Source organism: Geotrypetes seraphini, chromosome 2, assembly GCF_902459505.1.
Source record: "Geotrypetes seraphini chromosome 2, aGeoSer1.1, whole genome shotgun sequence".
NCBI classification, from domain to species: domain Eukaryota; kingdom Metazoa; phylum Chordata; class Amphibia; order Gymnophiona; family Dermophiidae; genus Geotrypetes; species Geotrypetes seraphini.
Genome location: NC_047085.1, coordinates 502437553 through 502460222, shown reverse-complemented (window position 1 = coordinate 502460222; position 22670 = coordinate 502437553). Strand labels below are relative to the sequence as shown.

The window sequence follows — 22670 nt, the reverse complement described above, 5'->3', positions numbered from 1 at the left end:
AGCCCATGGTTTTAACCCATGGATTTAAAGCAGGTTAAAACCACAGGCTCGCTGGGTTAGTAAAAGTAAAGTAAAAGTTTTTTTAAAAAGTCGTGGCTCAGACAGCTCTTGGACAGATGGCCTGCGCATGCGTCGGGATCGCACACTAGCGATTCGTGTGGTCGGAGGGAGGCGTTCTTCCGATCCCCCTCATTTAAATTTTTTTGTTTTGGGACTTTGTCAGGCCTGCACAGACCGGCCACAGATCAGGAACGCAATGGAGGTTAGTGAATCTAGCCCAAAGACTGTGATAGCTACTCAGTATCAGATTTATTTATCAAAAGATGGCAATGTAACGTGGGACGCTCTCGAGCAGCACTGAAGAAGGTGGCTTAGAGCTTTTACTCCACTCCGTAACAGACATTTTTTTCCTATAGGGGATGGAGCTTTGCCCACCATCTTATGGTTCTCGTGAAGGCACTCATAATGTTATGGTTTGTTTGTACAGTTATTTGTTTTATTCATGAGCTTGACTTATTCTGTCCTGCAGATATTACATGATACTGGTTGATATTGGCGTATATAACTTCAATTTACTACAGTATCCCAGTTTTTATTATCTCCAATGGCTAATACTCTTTAATATTGTTTCTTTAAATATTCAGGGACAGATTCTATAAACGGCATCCTGATTCCAGGCGGCAGTAGGTGTCCTACACTGTTTAACCAGCCAATCAGAACGCACGTTTAAAAACCCCCCAAACAACCCAAAACAGGCACCTATACTGTAGGCGTTTGTCGCGGTTAAGAGAGACGCATCAGGACACTTAAGCTCGCCCAAGGCTGTGTGTGGGCGTGGTTTCACCTGGAAGTGGCCTTGGGCGAGCTTAAGCAGGACTTGGACAAATTATTGGTCGAGAATGTGTTATATAGATGTAGTGGTGGTCTGTATGATCGAACGTCTGGACGTACAGATGATTTTCGGGATAAAATAAATAAATTTTAGATGTACTTTTCTAGAATGTACATTTTCTTGCTGCCGACTTTGGGTGACTAGCACCCTACATCCAAATCGGACTGACGTATCTTTTGATTATGCCCTTCCACCTGTATACTTGTGAGGTTTAGGTTGAATTTTCCTTCCAACTGAGCTACCCTGAGTTCTAGAAATTGCTATTGCCTCAAAATAAATACCTGTATATAATGTGTAAAGTGCTTTGATTGTAATCACAGAAAGGTGACTTACAAGTGGATTCGCTCTGAAGCCCCCCAATATCTCTCCACGCTTATCTCCCCCTATGATCCTCCCATGATGTCCGCTCATCGGGCAAGCCCCTCTTATCTGTACCCTTCTCTTCCACTGTCAACTCCAGACTCCGTCCCTTCTTTCTTGTGGTGCTTCCTGGCAGTGTTCAAATCCACGTTGAAGGCCCACTTTTTTCAAACTGCTTTCAACTCTTAAGTCCCACTCACTGCTGTCAGATATCTATACCCACTATAATCTCCCCCAACCCTGAAATATCCTGTATAAATTAGATTGTAAGCTCTTCAGAGCAGGGACTGTACACCTTTCGGCGCTTTAGAATTACTAAATAGTAGTAGTAGCTTGTGACTCTGGACAAGTCACTTAACCCTCCAGTGCCCACACTTTGAAATGCCAAGAAGGCAGTATATATGTCAACATTCCCTTCTTCTGTATTATGTGTCCCCAAGTTGGCAGCTGCCGCAGTGTTTGTTGGGGGGAATCTCCTCCCTCAGTTTCCTCTTTGCAGGATTAGAAAGGACTTGGGGAGAAGCCGAGAAGGCGGAGCTTCACGCCGAAGGCTCTGCCCCTTGTAGTGCTGATTGGTCAGAATGGTCCCTGGGGCGGGAAGAGGAGTGGAAGGGTCCGCCCCCTAACACACATAAGGGAGAAAGGAATATCTCGCTCAGCTCTGACCAAACTCCGCCCCTTTGTGATGTCATCGGTATGTGGCCGGAAGTAAGCTGAGTCGTCCATCTTTTCTGCTCTACTTACTCTCTCCTCCAGTCCCTGATGTAGAGGAAGAGCCCCAAATGTCCAAAGCCGAGAGGGAAATGACTGCAGGAGCTTCTGCTCAGGTAGAAGATCCCCCACCCTCACTTTTCCTTCCCTCTCTTTCCCTGGCAGTGGGGCTCAGCCTCCTCTTAGCTGCAGGGGGAGGGGCAAGATTGGGGGAGGGGGAAATGACACAACCACACTCAAAGGGGGTCCATACAGGGACTTAGTTTGTTCCTGGGCCAATGGAGGATTAAGTGACTTGCTCAGGGTCACCAGGTCTACAATAATGCCTGATGGTGATACAGAAGGTGCTGAATGTGTTTCTGGTTTGTGTTTCAGATGCAGGTGGCATTTGAGGACATCGCTATCTCTTTCTCCCAGGAGGAGTGGGAATATTTAGATGAAGGGCAGAAGGAGCTTTACAGGGAGGTGATGAAGGAGAATTATGAGACTCTGATCTCCCTAGGTAAGGACTGCTTTATCTGCATCTAAAATATTCAACAAATATGAGACATCTTCTTCCTTTGCTCCAGAAACTTCCAAGTACAATCAGGATCTCTCTGTGCTAATCTCTATCTTAAACTGACAGCGTGAGGGCCCATAAGACTATTTTGTGTGTCCTACAAGGTTTTTTTTCTTTGAAATCAGAGACAGATTATTCTCTGTTTCTTGAAGAAGAGCTAAAATGTAGGGTCAGAGTACCACAAATGGTCAGAACCTGGGTGGAGAAGATTATGTTGTACCTGGAAGCGGTCTTTGAGACCAGAGAAAAGTAAGGTGCTGTGGTCATCGATCTCTGCAAAGCTTATAGCATTGTCTGACACTGTGAACTGCTCCAAAAGCTGCAGAATTGTCTCCAGGATCACCATGTGATAAGAGTAATGGAAGAAATCCTCACCAACTTCTATGTATGTATTAGAGCAGTGTATCGCAAACTGTGTGCCTCCTGAGATTTCAGGTGTGCCGCGGCACACTGGTGAGGAGGAGAGGCACCTGCACCTCTTTTTCTCTCTGACCCTCTTCTCTGCTGGCACCCCCCTCTTGCAGGTATCTCAGGGTCCATCTTGAGAGCCTTCATGCATGCGTGGACATTGACGTGAAGACATCACGCATGTGCGCTACATCCGCACTCTTCCGGATGCCTCGAGCCACAACTACTACATTTAGTGTGCCGTGGCATGAGAAAGTTTGCAGGACACTATTAGAGGGAAGAACATCAGGTCGGGCCCTTAAGAAGTTGTCTCATCTTCCCTCACCAGGATCAGTGTTTGGTTTCTCCTCTTTTCAACCTTTATCTTGCTCCTCTTCTACACATCTTGGAACGGAGCTTCTGTATTCTGATAATTTGGCTCCTGCATAACAGCAGCTCTTTGGAGATTTACAATATTCTGTAGAGAGAAACGTTGAGACGATTATCTGGTCACCTGTGATAGGACTAAAATATAATATGGGCCTAGAGAGCAGCAGAATTAACGGCAGCCAAAATGATGGATTCATCCAGTTTTGAATATCAGACACCTAAGAACATAAGACTAGCATTACTGGGTCAGACCAATTTTCCATCAAGCCCAGTAGCCCGTTCTCGGTGGCCAATCCAGGTCACTAGTACCTGGCCAAAACCCAAAGAGTAGCAATATTCCAGAATCCCAAAGAGTAACAAAAGATTACGGAACCCGAAAGAGTAGCAATATTCCATACAGAATCTCAGAGAGTAGCAAGATTCTAGAATCCCAGAGAGTAACAAGATTCTAGAACCCCAAAGAGTATCAAGATTCCATGCAGAATCTCAAAGAATAGCAAGATTCTGGAACCCCAGATAGTATCAACATTCCATACAGAATCCCCAAAGAGTAGCAATGTTCCAGAATCCCAAAGTGTAACAAGATTCCAGAACCCCAAAGAGTAGCAACATTCCATGCAGAATCTCAAAAAGTAGCAAGATTCCGGAATCCCAGATAGTAGCAACATTCCATACAGAATCCCCAAAGAGTAGCAAGATTCTAGAATCCCAGAGAGTAGCAACATTCCATGCTATCGATCCAGGGCAAGCAGTGGCTTCCCCTATGTCTTTCTCAATAACAGACTATGAACGTTTCCTCCAGGAACTTGTCCAAAGCTTTCTTAAAACCATCCAGTTTGTGTATTCATAGCATCCAGACTTTCCTCCTCTCCCAGAGAAATCCCACATGTCTGTCTGTTTTCTTGTGTACTACCAAGAACTTTGTATAGTGCGGTATAGAAATGAATAAATAATCGGACCCTTCCCCTGGAATTGGCTGGTGTTGAACCAGGTCTTTCCTTCTGTGAGGATTAGTGGATTTGGCCTAAAATCCAAATATGACTCTTAATTAGCACTCCAAGCTCTCTGAGGAAAAGGACCACCTTGAGCACAGCCGAGGTTCAGGAGACTTTACAAAGGCATCTTCTGCTTTCACTGTAGGCAAACAGATAACTTAGCTACAAAGCATATTTCATAGAAAGAGAATAAATTTCCACCACTGTCACTCAGACTGGCATTGGCATGAAGCAAAATAGATTCCTATCTAACCCCAGAATCAAGAATAAATATAAGTGAATCACAGTTTTCCCCATTCTTTTATAGATAGCTCTTATGGAGGTGAGTAGGCAGGAGCTGCTCATGTCTCAGTTAAGCTCTCTACCTGCTTATACATTTTAAACATTTATAAAGCAAGTTTTTCACTGGCATCTAAAAATCACATACAAAGGGGCCATTTGAAGCTCTAATGGCATGTCACGCTGTTTCTGCTGTACACTGACTTGGGTGAATCTCTTCCTAAAGGCAGTTAATTCGTCCCAATAAATAAATAAATACAATCCATCATAGCTGATTTTTCTTTGAATAAAAGGGAAGTATAACTGAGTTTTCATGTTTATTCCTGGAAACAGGCTTTGTGAGGATAAGTCCTGATCTGTTATCGTGGATTAAACAAGATGGTGAGCCAAATATCCAGGACCCCCAGGAATCAGGAGAGAGAGAAGTTAGACATTCATACACGGGTGAGTAACAAATATTCTACAGAATGATATGGGTATAGGAGGGGTTGGCAATTCCGGTCATTGAGAGCCAGGTCAGGTTTTCGGGATCTCCACTATGAATATGTTTGACATGGATTTGCATGCACTGCCTCCTTGAGATGCAAATCTATCTCATGCATATTGTGGCCGTCAGAGTCATCCCGGATAGGATTTTAAGGCTCTGAGCACGGCTACACCAAAATGAACATTTGCGTGTGACCCGACATGGAGTCATCCTGTAGGACTGGATTCAAAAAAAAAAACAAAACTCCAAAATAAAGTTCCAACACTCAGTCAAGTTAAATAAACAGTTCACTTTACTTAATGTCTTTGGAACAGGTAAGTAAGGTCACTCAGCATTCTGATATTTTTCCCTCCAGATTATATACAGCAATTATCAGAGAAAAAGAAAATCAAACAATTGCCAAAAGGGGCAAAGAAACAAAAGTCAGCTTGTTTAGCTATCAGCTTTACTTTGCCACAGTTTTCTAGGTCTTGCCTCATACAAAGACCTTGGCTCCCTAGAGCTTACTTAGACTGCAGGAAAGCAGTTGCTTTATTCAGTCCCAAAACCCAAAATTATAATCCAACATTCAGGTATCCTTCCTTCTTAGTCCATAGCACAAAAATAAAGGAAAAACCAGCCTCTGGCAATCACAAATTATGGCTGCCAGGAAAAAGAGAGAGTCACAGGATTTGCACAATTACTGGTCTGAAAAACAGACTACAAATTCCCTCCCAGGTGGCAGCAAATCCTCTCCCACACTCTCTCTCTAAGCTATCACAGCAAAACACAGCACACAAACAGTTGCAAACACCTTCACTGTTTGTGGCTCAGCATTAAGTTCACCTGCATGGGTTCAGGTTCATTCGCCTCACAAGTCCAAGCCTCTGGGATTTCCATGAGCTCTTCAGATTGAGATAGTTCTCCAGGCTGTTCAAACTGCTCTATCTCCATAGGCTGGCACTCGTTGTCCCTGTCTGGCTGGACAGGATCCTTAGGAAGGCAAGGACCTAGCTTCCTTCCTAGCCGGCTTGCCTTTCTACTGGGAGAGACAGGGTTATATAGTTTGGGGAAACGCCCTGCTGAGAGTTCCAAGGGCCTCTCGAGCTCCCCTGGTGGTCAGTGCTATTATTTAGCTCATTCATAACCTGATCCTTCCCAATTCCTCCCCGGGATTTCTTTTTCACTTCTTTCTTTTCTGAGCAGACTGGGACCTGTGCTTGGTGTATACCGGACTGGTCACATACCCCCACCGTCAAAGGGTACTTATCCCTATAAGCCCAAGGAATAAGGGGGGAAATTAAAGCAAAACATTTACTCGCCCTATTTATGTCTCCTATTACGGTATCTTTTCTCTTCTGGTCGGGGATCCGAGCAAAGATTCTCAAAATCCTCTGGCCAATGGAGCACAGCGGGTTCAGGGTTCTTAGTGTCTTGTTGTTTGCAGGATTCTATACTTTCTAACCCTTCCACCCTCTCTGTGATGGCCGTAAGTACCTGGGCTATTTCCTCAACCCGCTCTTGTATTTGCCCTTGCAAATCCGTCACACTGCCACCCACACGCTTCACTGAGTCTTCAACTGAATCCAACTGGACGGCCTGTCGTTCTAATTGGTTCTTATTGCTACGACTCTGTTTAGCTAAACTGCCGGGTTCCATCCCCTCTGTGGCCCAAAGCTCTTGTGTAGACTGTATTTTTTTAAGTTGCTCTAGCCATTTTTTTTGTTGAGCTTGACTACCTGCAACTTTGGCCTCCACTTCCTGCATTTGTTGCCTTATTTGCTCAGATAGCCCTCCCAGAGTCTCAGTCTGATGCTGTCCCTGTAGGGCTATTTCCTGCTTTAGACTTTCTTTTAACTCTACCATATCGGTATCGGCAGGTGATTTTACGACCGGCATCAATCTGGAGATCGCCTCTACGCATTCGTCTCTCAGCACTTTCATTTTATCTTTCCACTGAGATTCCTGTCTGTCGGAGAACTCTCGCACCTGGTTCTGCACGGAAATCAACTCCTGCTGAAGGTGTATCATCTTTTCCTTCAAGTCCCCTCCTTTATCATCCTGGCATGTGCTTATTTCCGATTTTGTCTTTTCTCTAAGGGAGTTTTCCCTCGAGGAACCAAACCCCTTATTACCCCTACTGGTTTCCCTCAAGTGTACCCAGCGCTCTAATCTGGCGTGCCAAATTCTTTCACAAATCATTTGCGCTATCTTATCACCACTCGCTACTTTATAATCACTATCTCCTTGGTTTACCAGCAGGACTGAGACATTGCCTCTATAGTCAGGGTCAACAATCCCCGCTGCCACATCGAGGCAATGATCTAACGCCAATCCGGATCGGGGTCCGATCCTAACATATGACCCCGGAGGAGGGGAAACTTGTACGTCAGTTTTAACCAACGCCCTACCCTTAGCGGGAATTACCTGTTCATGGGCTGCATAAATATCAAAGCCAGCTGCTTTGGAATATGCCTGGGTGGGTGCTTTAGCACTGTCCGAGAGAGGAACCCACTTAAGTGTGGGGCGCCACCTAGATCTAGCAGTATCCCTAGATTCTCGTCTTCTTTCCCCCTTTCTCCTATCGGGATACCAGCCTCTCTTACTCTGTGCTCCCAACACCAGTTTATACCAAGGTTGAAATTTATTCAAAATTTTATTCCCCCTGAGTCTGGTTGATTTCACCTCCTCCTCCCATCCAGGCCAATCTCTACCTAGAATCAATGGGAAAGGGCATGAATTTACCACAGCAACCTGAAGATTATATTTCTTCTTACCATGTTCTAATTCTATTTTCCACAATGGGTATCGTCTAGAATCCCCATGCACACATCTTATAGACACTTCTTTCCTACCACCCTCCTTAAAGGAAGAGGTCTCAATTTGTTTCCACATTTGGCGAGAGATAACAGATTGTTCAGACCCCGTGTCTAGTAGTGCCTTTATTCTTTTCCCAGCCACCCCTACCGAGATCTGGCAGACCGCGGCCCCCGGTCTATTAGTGACCCGTTGTATCACAAAATCTCTCCTTTCTTTACAGAATCTTTGGGTATGTCCTACCTTTCCACATCTATAACACCTTCTTTCACTTCCCTGAGTGTTAGAACAAGGTGTGGGAGAGACTGCGTCCTTAAATGGGGTTTTCTTATTCCCGCTCTTATTCAATATAGCTGGATTCTGCCTAAATGGGGTAGAGGGTCCTATACTCGTGCCTTCTCCTGGGAGGTCTTGGGAGTCCAGGTAAGCCTCTGCTACAGCCAGTACCTGACCCAGTGTTTTACAATTTTGTTTTCTTATCCATGATTTGATATTTTTAGGCACTGCTTCCAACAGTTGTTCCTTTACTACTTCGCAAAATAGTGCCCTTGCATCATTTATGAAAGGCTGTAGCCACTTTTCTGCCAACTTAGTGATACGTTGGAGCAGTGCTTTAGGCCTTTCCGAAGGGAGCATCTGGGTGGCCCTAAATTTCTGCCTATAATGTTCCCCTGTAAATCCCAAGTAATCTAATATGTGGGTTTTTACAGCCGGATAATTGCTAGCCTGTTCTGGACTTAGGGTTTGGAAGGCGGCCAGGGACTCGCCAGCCAAACAGGGCAACAATCTAAAGACCCATTGTTCTTGTGGCCAACCTGCGGCTACTGCTATCCGCTCAAATGAGCACAGGAAATCATCCGGGGCATCTCCGGGTGCAATCTTACACAAGTTTATATTCGTTAATGGAGACAATCCTACCGGAGTCTGAGGAAGAATATTCTGTATCTCCGGGCGTAGTGGTTGTGCAGCTGTTTGTTGCAAAATCTGCGCGAACATCCTAGACTGTTCTTGCATAGTCGACATCAATTCTCCATGTTGGCGCAACATGGTATCTTGGCTTGCTTGCCAACGCTCCTCGCTGGTCCTTAGGATGCCTTTTAGCTCCTCAGCCTGTCTCTGTCGCTCGCCAGCCAGCGCTGCCAGTATCTGGGTCTGCTCCATATCGAGGACCTGCAAGGTAAACAAAAAGAAAAGGAACCCAAGTGTGGCTGCTTCGTACCCGTGTTCCTCCCCGTTACCAGACCCCCCCAGTCTAGGTACTCTTACCAAGAGGACTGGTGAGTCTGTGCCTTTGGGTTTTAGGCCTCCTTGGCCCCCAGTCGTTCTCCGCACGGCTTGTCTCCCTCTGGTACTCTGGTCCCCTGGAACCGACTCAGGACCTCTGCGCGGGAACTTCAGTCTCCTGGAACCGACTCAGGAACTCTGCTCTGGGTCTCTCCGCACGGCTCTGGGACTCCGGTCTGGCGTTCAACAACTCCACACTCTCACTGAACTCCACAGTGCTCCTCACACGGAAATACAGTAGAACTATTCTCCAGGTTTCCGGTTTCCGGCGGGAAACTCCTCCTCTGCATAAATCTCAGGAAACTTTAGATTAAGCAGTCAAACAGCACAAAAAAAATTAGCCTCCTTGGCCAAACAACTAGTCCACAGTTCAATTGACCAAAACAGAAAGCCAAAAAGCCTTTACCAGCACAAGTCCAAAAAAAAAAAAACGTGTTTTTTTTTTTTTCCAAAAATGTCATTCACACCAGTGTCCTACAGGAGGCACAATATCCCACTCCTGATACCAATTATGTGGCCGTCAGAGTCATCCCGGATAGGATTTTAAGGCTCTGAGCACGGCTACACCAAAATGAACATTTGCGTGTGACCCGACATGGAGTCATCCTGTAGGACTGGATTCAAAAAAAAAAACAAAACTCCAAAATAAAGTTCCAACACTCAGTCAAGTTAAATAAACAGTTCACTTTACTTAATGTCTTTGGAACAGGTAAGTAAGGTCACTCAGCATTCTGATATTTTTCCCTCCAGATTATATACAGCAATTATCAGAGAAAAAGAAAATCAAACAATTGCCAAAAGGGGCAAAGAAACAAAAGTCAGCTTGTTTAGCTATCAGCTTTACTTTGCCACAGTTTTCTAGGTCTTGCCTCATACAAAGACCTTGGCTCCCTAGAGCTTACTTAGACTGCAGGAAAGCAGTTGCTTTATTCAGTCCCAAAACCCAAAATTATAATCCAACATTCAGGTATCCTTCCTTCTTAGTCCATAGCACAAAAATAAAGGAAAAACCAGCCTCTGGCAATCACAAATTATGGCTGCCAGGAAAAAGAGAGAGTCACAGGATTTGCACAATTACTGGTCTGAAAAACAGACTACAAATTCCCTCCCAGGTGGCAGCAAATCCTCTCCCACACTCTCTCTCTAAGCTATCACAGCAAAACACAGCACACAAACAGTTGCAAACACCTTCACAGTTTGTGGCTCAGCATTAAGTTCACCTGCATGGGTTCAGGTTCATTCGCCTCACAAGTCCAAGCCTCTGGGATTTCCATGAGCTCTTCAGATTGAGATAGTTCTCCAGGCTGTTCAAACTGCTCTATCTCCATAGGCTGGCACTCGTTGTCCCTGTCTGGCTGGACAGGATCCTTAGGAAGGCAAGGACCTAGCTTCCTTCCTAGCCGGCTTGCCTTTCTACTGGGAGAGACAGGGTTATATAGTTTGGGGAAACGCCCTGCTGTGTCAGCCCTGGCAGAGTTCCAAGGGCCTCTCGAGCTCCCCTGGTGGTCAGTGCTATTATTTAGCTCATTCATAACCTGATCCTTCCCAATTCCTCCCCGGGATTTATTTTTCACTTCTTTCTTTTCTGAGCAGACTGGGACCTGTGCTTGGTGTATACCGGACTGGTCACAATATTTATTATAGATATCCTGAAAACCTGACCTGGCTCCGACTCTCGAGGACCAGAATTGCCTACCCCTGTTCTAGACCAGTGTTTCTCAACTCGGTACTGGAGTGCCCCTTTGCCAGTCAGGTTTTCAGGATATCCATAATGAATATGCATGAAAGAAATTTGCATATACAGTGTTCCCCCGGTCATTCGTGGTCCTAAATTAGCTTTCGTTGGCAGGATCGCAGTAGCAGAAAGCCGACAGAGCTGGCAGCAGGCTGCTATTAAGTGGAATCTGTGTCACTGAGGTAGTGGACAATAGGGAGAGAGTGAGAGATGTTGGGGGGAGGAACAAGAGTGGAAGAGATGCTGTCTGGGGAATGGGTGAGAGAGATGCTGGCTGTGGAGAGAGGAACTGGGGGATAGGGGGAGATAGCATGAGATTCTGGCTGGGGGGTTTGGGGGGGTGGAGAGATTCTAGCTTTAGAGGGGATAGGGGGAATGAGAGGGATGAGGGAAGAGAATCTGGCTGAGGGGTGGAAGATCCTACACGTTGAGAAGCACAGGAACATAGAAAAGATGTCCTAGATGGGGACTGAGCATACAGACAGGGACACGGAAGAAATGCTGGGCACAAAAAGGGACAGGCATGGAGAAGAATGCTTGATGGGGAGAGCATTGAGACAGGGGCATAGAAGGACTGCTAGACTCAGGGACATTGCTTGAAAAGGGGTGATTCTGACAGAGGGATGATGGATGCAGGGGAATGGAGAGGGACATAGAGGGGAGAAGCTCAGGATAGAGACAGGAGGGACAGATGCTGGACAGGACACATAGGGACAAAATGTAAAATGGACAGGTGATCCTAGGAAGACAGTTACGAAAAAAGAAAAGACTCTGCGACCTAAGGGAATGGAAAAATAAATTGCTCAGACAACAAAAGATAGAAAAAAGGTTGTTTTTATTCTGAATTTTATTCTGAAATAACTTTTTAGATCCATCCTCTCTCAATATTTTAGTTCATTCACTAGTAATTTCAAAACTTGATTACTGCAATTCCTTGTACAGCTATGCAGACAACATCACCATTCTCCTTCCTGCCGATCAACCAGCACCATCCATGACAGACACAATACATAGAACACTTGAATCAGTAGCAACGTGGATGAAAAACCACAAACTAAAATTAAACCCTGACAAAACAAACTTCATCCTATTGAAAATAACAAAACCCCAACCGTAGCAAACCTTGTCATAAACTCTACAACATACCCCATTCAACCCACTTTAAAACTTCTGGGAGTGCTGATAGACAGAGGCTGTACAATGCAACCACAAATCAACAAAATAATAAAATATCATTCGCAGTCATGAGAAACCTAAGGCAAGTTTGAAAATTTTTCGACAAAAAACAGTTCCAACTCTTGGTACAATCCCTAATCCTAGGTCTAATAGACTACTGCAACATACTATATCTTCCTTGCCCAGCAATCATGATAAAACAACTACAAACAATAAAAACACAGCCCTAAGACTGGTTTACTCGCTGAAGAAATTCGACCACATCACAGAGGCATACTACAACTCACACTGGCTCCTAATACAAGCAAGAATACACTTCAAATTCTATTGGCTACTATTTAAAGCAATAAACCGAGACAGCCCAGCCTATTGGAACAATTGACTAATTCAATCCACCTCAGCCAGACACAGAAGAACCCACGCACCATTCACACACCCTCCAACCAAAAACGTCAAAAGAAAAAAACTGTATGACAACCTCCTAGCCACTCGAACTGCAACACTCGACCTCCAACTCTACAATCTATTGACCTCGACCACCGACTACAAAACCTTCAAAAAAGAAATAAAAACCCTTCTGTTCAAAAAACACATAAAACCGAGCTAACACAGTCAGAACGGTCCCAAGCATCACCTGCAACTACTCCTTATGTACCTCTAATGACATGACAATTCAGATGTAATCCTTAGCAACTTAAGAAAATGTACAAACAACTTCTTATACACTTCTAATGTCCTGACAATTAATTTGTAATCTGCAAGATAATGACGGAAAAGAAATCACTAATGTAATGTAATATATATAAAAAAAAAATCAAATGACTCTGACTAATCCAAAATACAGCTATTAAAATCATCACTAATTCTAAGAAATACGACCGTGCTTCTCCGTTATTGAAAAATACCCATTGACTCCTTATCCATCATAGAATCACTTTCAAAGTTGCCTTACTTACATTTAAAACACTTCAGTCCAGAGAACCGTCCTTCATTGATAAGTTACGTATCCCTCGTACCCCACTTCGAACGCTCAGATCTTCTTCCCCAAATCTACTTTTGGTGCCTACTCTTAATACATTTGGCACTCGCCGGGTCGCCTGTTTCGCCGTAATTGTTCCCCTCACTTGGAAAGTTCTCCTCCCTTACATTAGAGAGGAAGCAAGCCTAGATCAATTTAACAGAGCTCTTAAAGCTTTTTTGTATAAGAGACGCCTTTGAACAGTGATCTAATATCTTACTTTCCTCTTTCTCCATTCCGTGTGGATAATCAACCGTTTGAATAAAACTCCCCCCTCCCCTTTGTTCTATTTTTCTTTTTTGTTTTCTCTCCTTTACGATACCACAATGTAGTTCACCCTTAGTCCTTTTGTGCCATGTTAGTCTGTTCTGTCTTTGTATCTGATAATATGTATTTTTGTTGTGTACCCTCTGGTTTTAAATAATAATAATTTATTTTTATATACAGTGGTACCTTGGATTACGAGCATAATCTGTTCCAGGAGCATGCTCGTAATCCAAAATGCTCGTTTATCAAAGCGAGTTTCCCCATAGAAAATAATGGAAACTCACTTTGATGCGTTTCCCCCCCCCCCCGAGAACCTGCATTGCTCCCCTCGAAGGCCCCCCCCTGCGATCAGGCACCCCCCTTGCGATCCGGCACCCCCCCTGCCTCGAACCGGCACCCTCCCGCCACGATCCGACCCCCCCGACACGATTGGGCACCCACCCCCCGCCACGATCCGACATCCCCCCCGACACAATTGGGCACCCCCCCCCCCCCGGCCGCTTCTTACCCTCATCTGGGCACTCTTGAAAATCGGTCTCCTCGTCTGCTGGGCCTTGAGCATCTAAGCATGCTCAAGGCCTGCGAGTTCACGGGCCCCGTTTCACCCGACTAGGGGCTTCTTCAGGGGTCAAATTGTTTCACTGAAATATAAAAACATGCTATCAGAATTCTAACATATCTATTTAAAAGACAAATTAAAAGCATGTTTTTATATTTCAGTGAAACAATTTGACCCCTGAAGAAGCCCCTAGTCGGGTGAAACGGGGCCCGTTGGGACATAATTAGCAGCAGAACAGAATACCGGCTGTGACAACCTAAGCTAAGTGCCGGTTTTTCTGTCTTTTCTTAATGCATTTTATTTTATTGCATTAAGTTTTACTTGCATAATACGTTTAAAAAAACTTTAAAAAATTTCTATGAACGCTCTAAAGCTCGATGAAAGATACCTCCTATCCTGCTTAGTTGGCTTACAGATAATGACATAGCTAACGCAGGCGTCTGAGAGCATAAGAGGTTCATTTATCTCTATTTCGATGACAATTTCCTAAGTCCTGTTCTGTGTTTACTTATAAAAGCTTATAGCCATTTTCTATCAGAGGGGTGGAAATTGTCGAGCGCAACAACCCTTTAAACCCCCTATTCCACACAGAGTCTGTAAAAGATTTCCCCAAGTAAGCTTCCCAGCCAGCAGTATAGGTAGCAATAGGGTACCTAAAACAATTTCTGACTCCCACTTACTGTCCGAATTGGAGGGCTGGCTGGCTACTGAGTTCCCAGCATCTTCGTCTATAGGCCCCGCATGCCTGGAACACACATATCGGCTGGGAGCGCGGCAGGGCAGAGAGGTGAGGCCTCGAGTGGTGATCGCAAGGTTTCTGAATTACCATCATAAGATTGAGATTTTGTGCCTTTACCATTCTAAAAAAGAGACTTTGAAATATCTGGATGTGCCTGTTCGTCTGACTCAGGATTATTCGACGGCCCTGACTGAAAAGCAGAAGGTTTTCTAGTCACTCTGTGCCAAATTGGTGGATTGTAAAGTAAGCTTTCTGTTCCTTTACCCAGCTTTGTTGAAAATTCAGAAGGATGGAGTCTGGAAGTCATTTACAGTAGTGGAGGAGGCTGCAGATTATATTAATATCACCCTTACTAGGGCTGAAGGCCCTACTTGACATTACATGCTGCTATACTTGGTTTTGTATGCAGGTCAGGTTGTACTGATAATTGTTTAGGGTTTACATTATGTTTGAGGGATTGCTTCAACTTTGTCATGGGTGAGCATTTTGATTGGGGACCAGGTCCCTGGAGGGTGTCTTTACGTGCCTTCTACATTTCTCCCTGGGGAAATATTGGGTGAACTGTGTGGGTATTTGGGGATGGGAGGGGGACTGGTTCTGGAACAGCAGTTGATTGGGGTTATGGTTATTGCTTGCTTGATTGTATGGTTTCTTTTGGTGTTGGTTGCGAGTGCTGCCCTTGTATGTGCCTACTTGATTCTTCTCTGGCTGGTGTGTGCTTGTTCTGGGGTGTGGCTGGGCACCCCGGGGACCTCTATGTTGTTCTTCTCTTTTTCTGCTAGTCTCTATGCTTGTCCCTGGGGGCTAAGTCACTTCGGATTATTTCTTGGAACGTTTCCAGTATAACTTCTCCGGTAAAACGTCCCAAAATTCTTTCAAAACTTAAACATCATAAAGCTGATTTGGCTTGCTTATAAGAAACAAGATTGACTGACGAGGAACACACAAAATTGCAAAGAGTATGGGTTTGGAAGGTATTTTATGCTTCCTCCCCAAATAAGAAAGCAGGAGTTACTTTATTGGTTAGAAAGGGGTTGCAATGCATGGTTTCCCTTCTGCAATGGGATCCCCAAGGTAGATATTTATTGGCCCGGATTAAGGTATGTGACACAACTTTTCATCTTTTAATTGTGTATGGGCCTAATGTCTGTTCTCAAGCTTTTTATAAAACATTGATTCATTTGGGTTTGAAAGATCTTTCTTCTCCTTTGATAGTGGCAGGAGACCTTAACCAGGTACGAAATCCTGCTCTTAATGAGTCTAATTCTGCTGTTCAGTATTCTTGCAGTGAGAATCGTGGCATTCATTTCCTTTGCAAGTCCTTGGGAGTAGTGGATCCGTAGATCCTACCGACCGGAATTATACTCACCAATCTCGCTCCTATGGATCCTTCTCTCGGTTGAAGTGCCACAAGGTTCGGTGCTCGGGCCCGTGCTCTACAACATATTTATAAATGACCTGGAAATTGGTATGACGAGTGAAGTCATTAAATTTGCGGACGATTCAGAGTTATTCAGAGTAGTGAGGTCGCAGAAGGATTGCAAAGACCTACAACGAGACATAAACACACTTGAGGAATGGGCTGTGAAATGGCAAATGAGGTTCAACGTGGATAAATGCAAGGTGATGCATGTCGGTAACAAAAATCCTATGCATGAATACAGGATGTCTGGTGCTGTACTTGGAGAGAGCCCCCAGGAAAGGGACTTGAGAGTACTTGTAGACAAGTCAATGAAGCCGGACGCACAATGAACAGCGGCGGCGAAAAAGGCGAACAGAATGCTAGGAATGATCAAGAAGGGGATCACAAACAGATCTGAGAAGGTTATCATGCCGCTGTATCAGGCAGGTAACCTGGTGCTCTGCTCTGCTGCGAGAGAATGGAAGAGGAGGCAGCCACATCAGCTGGCAGTTAGGAAGGAAGCAGTGGGAACCAGGCAGCCAGCCAGCGGGGGCAGCAGGGAGAAGGAAGTGGACCAGGGACTGCCTGGGGGGTGAGGAGGAAGAGGCTGGGTCCTGCCAACTGCCTGCCTGGGGGGTAGATGGGGATAGGCTGGGGCCTGCCTACATACCTGCCCTCCCTGCCAAATTAAAAATAAGGAGGGAGAGGTCGGAGCTTTCCTGCTGCCTGCCTGGGGGGGATGCCTGGAAGGGGGAGAGGTCTGCCTGCCTACCTACCTACCCGCCCGCCCTGTCCCATCACTACCTATCTGCCCTATCCCTACCTGCCTGCCAGCCACTAGGCCTGCCCTTTCCCGGCCTACCACTAGACCACTAGAGAGGGAACAGGGTAAAGAGCTCGGCAAGGAGTGTGGGGTTGGGTGCACAGCCTGGCAGGGAAAATTTGGTTCAGAATGTTTTTTTTTTTTGTTTTCCTTCTCTAAATTTAGGGTGTGTCTTATGGTCAGGTGCATCTAATGGAGCAAAAAATTACGGTACTTTCATAAGTCTACAGCTAAGGGAGAACTACCCTTATGGGTGGAACGAGGTTTCCTTGTGAGCTTGGAATAAAGAGCAAAACGTTTACTTGAAAGATTTTGAGATAGATTGAGTTGTTTAGAAAAAGTCTTTTTTAGCTTTATCTAATTCTATCACATAAACGTTATATTGCAGTGTTATATTTGTGCCAGGGTCGTTCATATTTACAGATCTGTGATTTAAGCATCTGAAGGTCTCGATGATACCAAGGACTAGCTCACCAAGAGGTGGAAACATTTAAAGGGGTGCTATCCCATCCAGAAAATTAGTTAAGGAAGTGTTCTGAGTAGAAGCTTGGTCCTCTGGGAAAGGGATCATCTATCATAGGCAAAATCGATAGGTAAATATCCACGAGAACCAGAAAGTGATCAAACCAGGGTATTAGAAAGGATAAGTGAAACTTTGATCATTTATGGGAGATCACTGAATCTAAGGTGACCTGCCTGATGAGTTGAAAAAGGCGGGAATTGTTGTAAGCCTAAGTCAGATAAGAATGTGAGGAAGTTGGAGCTCTTAAGATGTGATGCTGGATCCACATGAATATTAAAGTCACCTACGTAGATTAATAAGAGATGGGAATCTAGTGATCGTATCTGCAATGGCTTGGTGAACCTTATCCCATTCGGATGCACAGAGAGGAGGGCAATAAACTAATTATAGGTGGCTGAGTGAGAAGAAAATTCCAGTAGTAAAGCTTTTGAATAAGGTACAGAGTTAACAGATAGCTCCTTTGCCTGAGACTTGGGTGAAATTACAATTGCAAGTCCCCAAACCTGAGAGGCAGCATTGTAATAACAGGCACAGCACCTCCTCTCTCGGACGCAGTAAAGTCTCCGTGAGGCATAAGACATCTAAATGTTGGAGCTCTTAGTAGATCTTTAATAAGGTCTGCTTAGAAGTCATGGTCTGAGATTGGGTGTTGTAGAGGAGTACAAGGAAAACAACAGCAACACAGGGAATGTAAAGACAGGAGGCAAAGTCCCAATCCATCCTGAGAGTTCACCCCAAGGAGCAAAACCTGATTCAGTTTTAGAATCACTCTTTGGCGAGTAGAGATGACATGTTTGGGTCACATGACTTGCACTCGGGGAAAGTTCGTTCAGCAGCATTCAGGACTGAAAAAGAGGATCAGAGCAGCAATCACTAGTAAATAGTCTATCATACAAGCAGCAGTAGCAGCGCTGACCATCCCAGCACGATCCAGGCAGTGGTGGAGTCAGGTCAGACCATGAAATTATGCGAATGTACAGTGGGGACATTCAGTGCCAGTACCCACATAGCTAACTAGACAAGTAAGAACGCTTAAATACCAGTCCTGTGTCCAGTTAGCTATGTGGGAACTGCACTGAATACCAGCTGTAACCACATAGCTTCCAGCCATCACCGATGAACCAGATTTTTAATGCCGGTGGCCAGATATGTTATCAGCTTTATAGAAAATGCTCAGTGCCCCCATCTGAATATTGACCCATAACATTTCACTAATTGATACAAGAAGGAATAAAACTAATTACTTATAAAATCTTTACATAACAATGCACAAAATAATTCAAATGGGAAAGAAACATTCTACATCTTCATATTATGATAAAACCTTTTGTTTTTTTATCATCAAACAGGTTTAAAATGTCTTCAGAGAATCGATGAAAGTGGGAGACAATTTACATATGCAGAATGTGGCAAAGGTTTTAATCGGCAATCAGATTTAAAAATGCACAAGAGGATTCATACTGGAGAGAAACCATATGCCTGTCCAGAATGTGATAAATGTTTTACTTACTCATCAAATTTAAAAAAACACAAGAGGATTCATACTGGAGAGAAACCATATACCTGTTCAGAATGTGGTAAAAGCTTTAATCAGCATTCAACTTTAAAAAAGCACAAGAGGATTCATACTGGAGATAAACCATATACTTGTTCAGAATGTGGTAAAAGCTTTAATCGGGATTCAACTTTAAAAATGCACAAGAGGACTCATACTGGAGAGAAACCATATACTTGTCTAGTATGTAGTAAAGGTTTTAATCAGCAATCAGATTTAAAAAAGCACAAGATGATTCATACTGGAGAGAAACCATATACCTGTTCAGAATGTAATAAAAGCTTTAATCGGCATTCAAGTTTAAAAATACACGAGAGCATTCATACTGGAAAGAAACCATATACCTGTTCAGAATGTAGTAAAAGCTTTAATCAGCATTCAACTTTAAAAAAGCACAAGATGATTCATACTGGAGAGAAACCATATACCTGTTCAGAATGTGGTAAAAGGTTTAATCGGCATTCAACTTTACAAATGCACGAGAGGATTCATACTGGAGAGAAACTATATACCTGTTCAGAATGTGGTAAAAGCTTTAATCGAGATTCAACTTTAAAAATGCACGAGAGGATTCATACTGGAGAGAAACCATATACTTGTCAGGAATGTAGTAAAGGCTTTAATCATCCATCAGATTTTAAAAAGCACAAGAGGATTCATACTGGAGAGAAACCATATACCTGTTCAGAATGTGATAAAAGCTTTAAAAGGCATTCAAATTTAAAGCTGCACAAGAGGATTCATACTGGAATAAAACCAAATACTGTCCTGAATGTGGTAAAAGCCTAAATGGAAATCACATTTGAAGAGATGCAAGAAGGTTCATACAGGCGGTACAGAAAAAAAAGTGGAACAACTATTAAGCAGACATTCCTGAAAGAAAATATTGGTAAAAAAGCCATCGAAGTCTGATCATTCAATTTCAAACGTAAGTTGTAACCCACTTCCACCCATCTCAGCTCCCCTCCCGATGCTAATTCCACTGGACATCCCCATGCTGAACATGACAGACCCTGCAGCAGAGCCAACCCCTAATGTACTCCACAAAAAGAAGAGTCAGAAATGATTCCTACTCAACCCCTATCCCCCCACCCCACCCATCCCTCCATCAGTGTACAGCTACCCATCTCCCACCAATCCACCCTTTGGCAATTTGTGCATTACTATATAACAACAATGCTCCACCAACCTGTTTCTCCCATCATGTCTCCACGACCAGTGAGCCCAGTTCATTTAACAAAGGACTATGGCCTCTCGGGCTCAGGCTACTAACCTAGGGATCCCGGAACTCGAGGAACTGGATACGGCGCTTCCTGGAACCCTTTGCATCCAAAGCCTCCCATCCAACCAACTGATGAACATCCGCCCTCCAGCGCCAGTAGGACGGGGGCGCCATGGAGGTCCAACTCTTCAGGATACCACTCCAGGCCAGTAAGCTCAGTTTGCTTCACAAATGTCTCCTACCTTACGGCAAACCTGGATATACCCCAGGGAAGTCCAGCACTAGTTGTTTGGGCATTCCCGCAATATTAAGTCCCAATGTATGTCTGATATAACCTATGATCTTCACAAATATCCTTGTATGTGTGTAACCACCAAAACATATGTGCCAAAGTTCCAGCAGCCTTCCCCTATTTAATACACACTTTGAAATCAATCTTCCTCCCCCCCCCCACACACACACTATAGAATAACTGCTGTTGGGAGCAGTATGCCCGTGAGAGCACCCTAAAGTCACACTCCTGAAGGGACGCTGCTTTCGTTAGCTTGAGAATGTTCTTAATTTGTGCCTGCATATCCCAGGTGTCCTGCAATTGTAGTTCCCTCGCCCACCCTTTGCAATAAAAGTCCCACTGTTTGGCTGGGGTCAGAGTTGCTATTTCCTTATATATATTAGAGATCGAATTCTGCTCTCCCAGTCCCACCCTGAAAAACTCCCAGAGGCGAGCCCTCCACGTGTGCACTTAAGGGAATCGGATCTAATGTTGCCCAGAAATGTTTTAGCTTGCAGTAGGCGAATGTGTTCCCCCCATTCCACTCCTGCTTTGCCTTACACGCTGTCTGGGTCAACTAAATCTCCCGCCTCAGTCAGAACACATTCCAATTTAGTCAGCCCCTCTCCCAGCGCTCAAACACCCTGTTCTTGTTCCCAGGAGGGAATAGTGAGTGTACTCTCAATGGTATTAAGTCGGTGACATTCGGATGCCCCTCCATCTTACTAATCAACCATCTCCACAACGCCACAGCTGATTGCAACACTAGACTATCTTTAAATCTCTGGGGCATCTGTAAAAGGGAGAAATAACTGTCTGGGGCATAATATAGACACAGGAGTGTACTGCTCTGTTTGTGCAAGCCAATTACATAAGTGTTTCAACAGACATGCATAATTATAATGCTGCATATTAGGCAGTCCCAACTCCCCATCAATTAAGACAGTCTCAATTTAGCTTTTTATACACCCAACAAAATTGTGTCAGCTTTCTATTCAGCGTGGCCACATCTCTCTTCAGGAGCTTAAGGGGAAGAAGTATCTGCAGCAGATATAACCATTTTGGCATTATGAACATCTGATCCAGATTCACACGGCCAATTGGCGAGAGCGCCCGCCAGTGCTCTAACATTTGTCCAGTCTCCCGCAGCGGCCGGATCACGTTCATTATATAAGGCCATCACATCTATAGTCATCTGTACTCCCATCGTAAAGGAAAGTCCGCCCCCTCCCCATCTGTCTCTGCATTCCACATCCAAGGGAAGTACCTCTGATTTAGACAAGTTGAGTTGTAACCCCACATAATCCCTGAATTCCTTCACCACTTGCAAAAGCGCAGGCAATAAGCACTCTGACTCTCAAAGGTGTGCCAAGAGGTCATTCGCGTAGGTCAACAGCTTAAACTGTCGCTTCCCCACCGATATACCCGCAATCGTCGGCATCGACTCCACATTTCTACTTTATCATATCAAACTCCATGGCTCTTCATCAACTTTACTTGAGACATCAGATAAAGAACTGGCAATTCCAGCGACATTAATCTTAACAGTGGCTCTTCAGCCAGATAAAGCATGGATTTTGAGACTATTCAAGAATTTCATGGACAAAATTCAGATGTTTCCCGATCTCTCACGTGAGACACAGAAGCGCCGATGTGAATTTCTTTTTTTGAAGCCAGGTGTTTTAGCTTTAGGGACTACATTTTACTTAAGGCACCCTTGCAATTGTATAGTGAATCACCGTGAAATTAAGTATGTTTTCTTTGAACCTTCTCAGCTAACTAATTTCTTGGCATTATCTCGTTTGAAGGAAGAACCTCATTAGCTCTTTAGATTAAATTTAGGCATTAGCTATTAGCTCTACAGTTTTATATCATTGACTAATTTCTTAATTTTCTCGCATTTTGTCAATCTTGAATCCTTTTGTAGGACTTGAGTAAAGTTAAACATATTTTCTTTGTCTTTTATGATTGTTGCAATGTCAACTTTGATGGAATTTATTCTCATGTTTAACTTCTTTCTGTACAAGTTAATATGCTTGATATAAGTTTGAAAATGATAAATGTGAAAAAAAAAAAAATGGAATCGAAACATTTGGTTCCGTTATAGGAATGCCCCACAATAAACACACACGCAATCTTAGAGTCGAGAGGAGACGCCCCAAATGAATGGTCTCTCCCTCTTTTTATTGAGAATCATATCTCCATTAATTACTTAGTTAATGCTCTACAAGGTTATAATT

General features: G+C 44.1%; 1 protein-coding gene and 1 pseudogene across 4 annotated transcripts; both read left to right on the top strand.

The window, feature by feature from the left end:
- LOC117354953 overlaps nucleotides 1–22670 on the top strand; it is a 329542-nt pseudogene that overhangs the window by 62488 nt on the left and 244384 nt on the right.
- On the top strand, nucleotides 1929–22508 carry LOC117354489 (gastrula zinc finger protein xLCGF3.1-like). Of its 4 annotated transcripts, none has more exons than XM_033932129.1 (4): nucleotides 1929–2079; nucleotides 2339–2465; nucleotides 4907–5017; nucleotides 18732–22508. In XM_033932129.1, exons 1-4 carry the CDS (start codon nucleotides 2035–2037, stop codon nucleotides 19724–19726), a joined length of 1278 nt encoding a protein of 425 aa, XP_033788020.1. In that variant the 5' UTR covers nucleotides 1929–2034; the 3' UTR covers nucleotides 19727–22508. The 4 variants fall into 4 exon arrangements, with proteins under 4 accessions (XP_033788020.1, XP_033788018.1, XP_033788022.1 ...); XM_033932127.1 differs by having other exon boundaries at nucleotides 4901–5017; XM_033932130.1 differs by having other exon boundaries at nucleotides 1946–1960; nucleotides 4901–5017.

Excerpts from the sequence above, each read along its gene's own strand:
- LOC117354489 (XM_033932127.1), top strand. The coding sequence starts at position 2,035 with ATGTCCAAAGCCGAGAGGGAAATGACTGCAGGAGCTTCTGCTCAG. Across the intron at positions 2,080-2,338 it reads CTGCAGGAGCTTCTGCTCAG|ATGCAGGTGGCATTTGAGGA; the intron begins GTAGAAGATCCC and ends TTTGTGTTTCAG. Across the intron at positions 5,018-18,731 it reads AGTTAGACATTCATACACGG|GTTTAAAATGTCTTCAGAGA; the intron begins GTGAGTAACAAA and ends ATCATCAAACAG.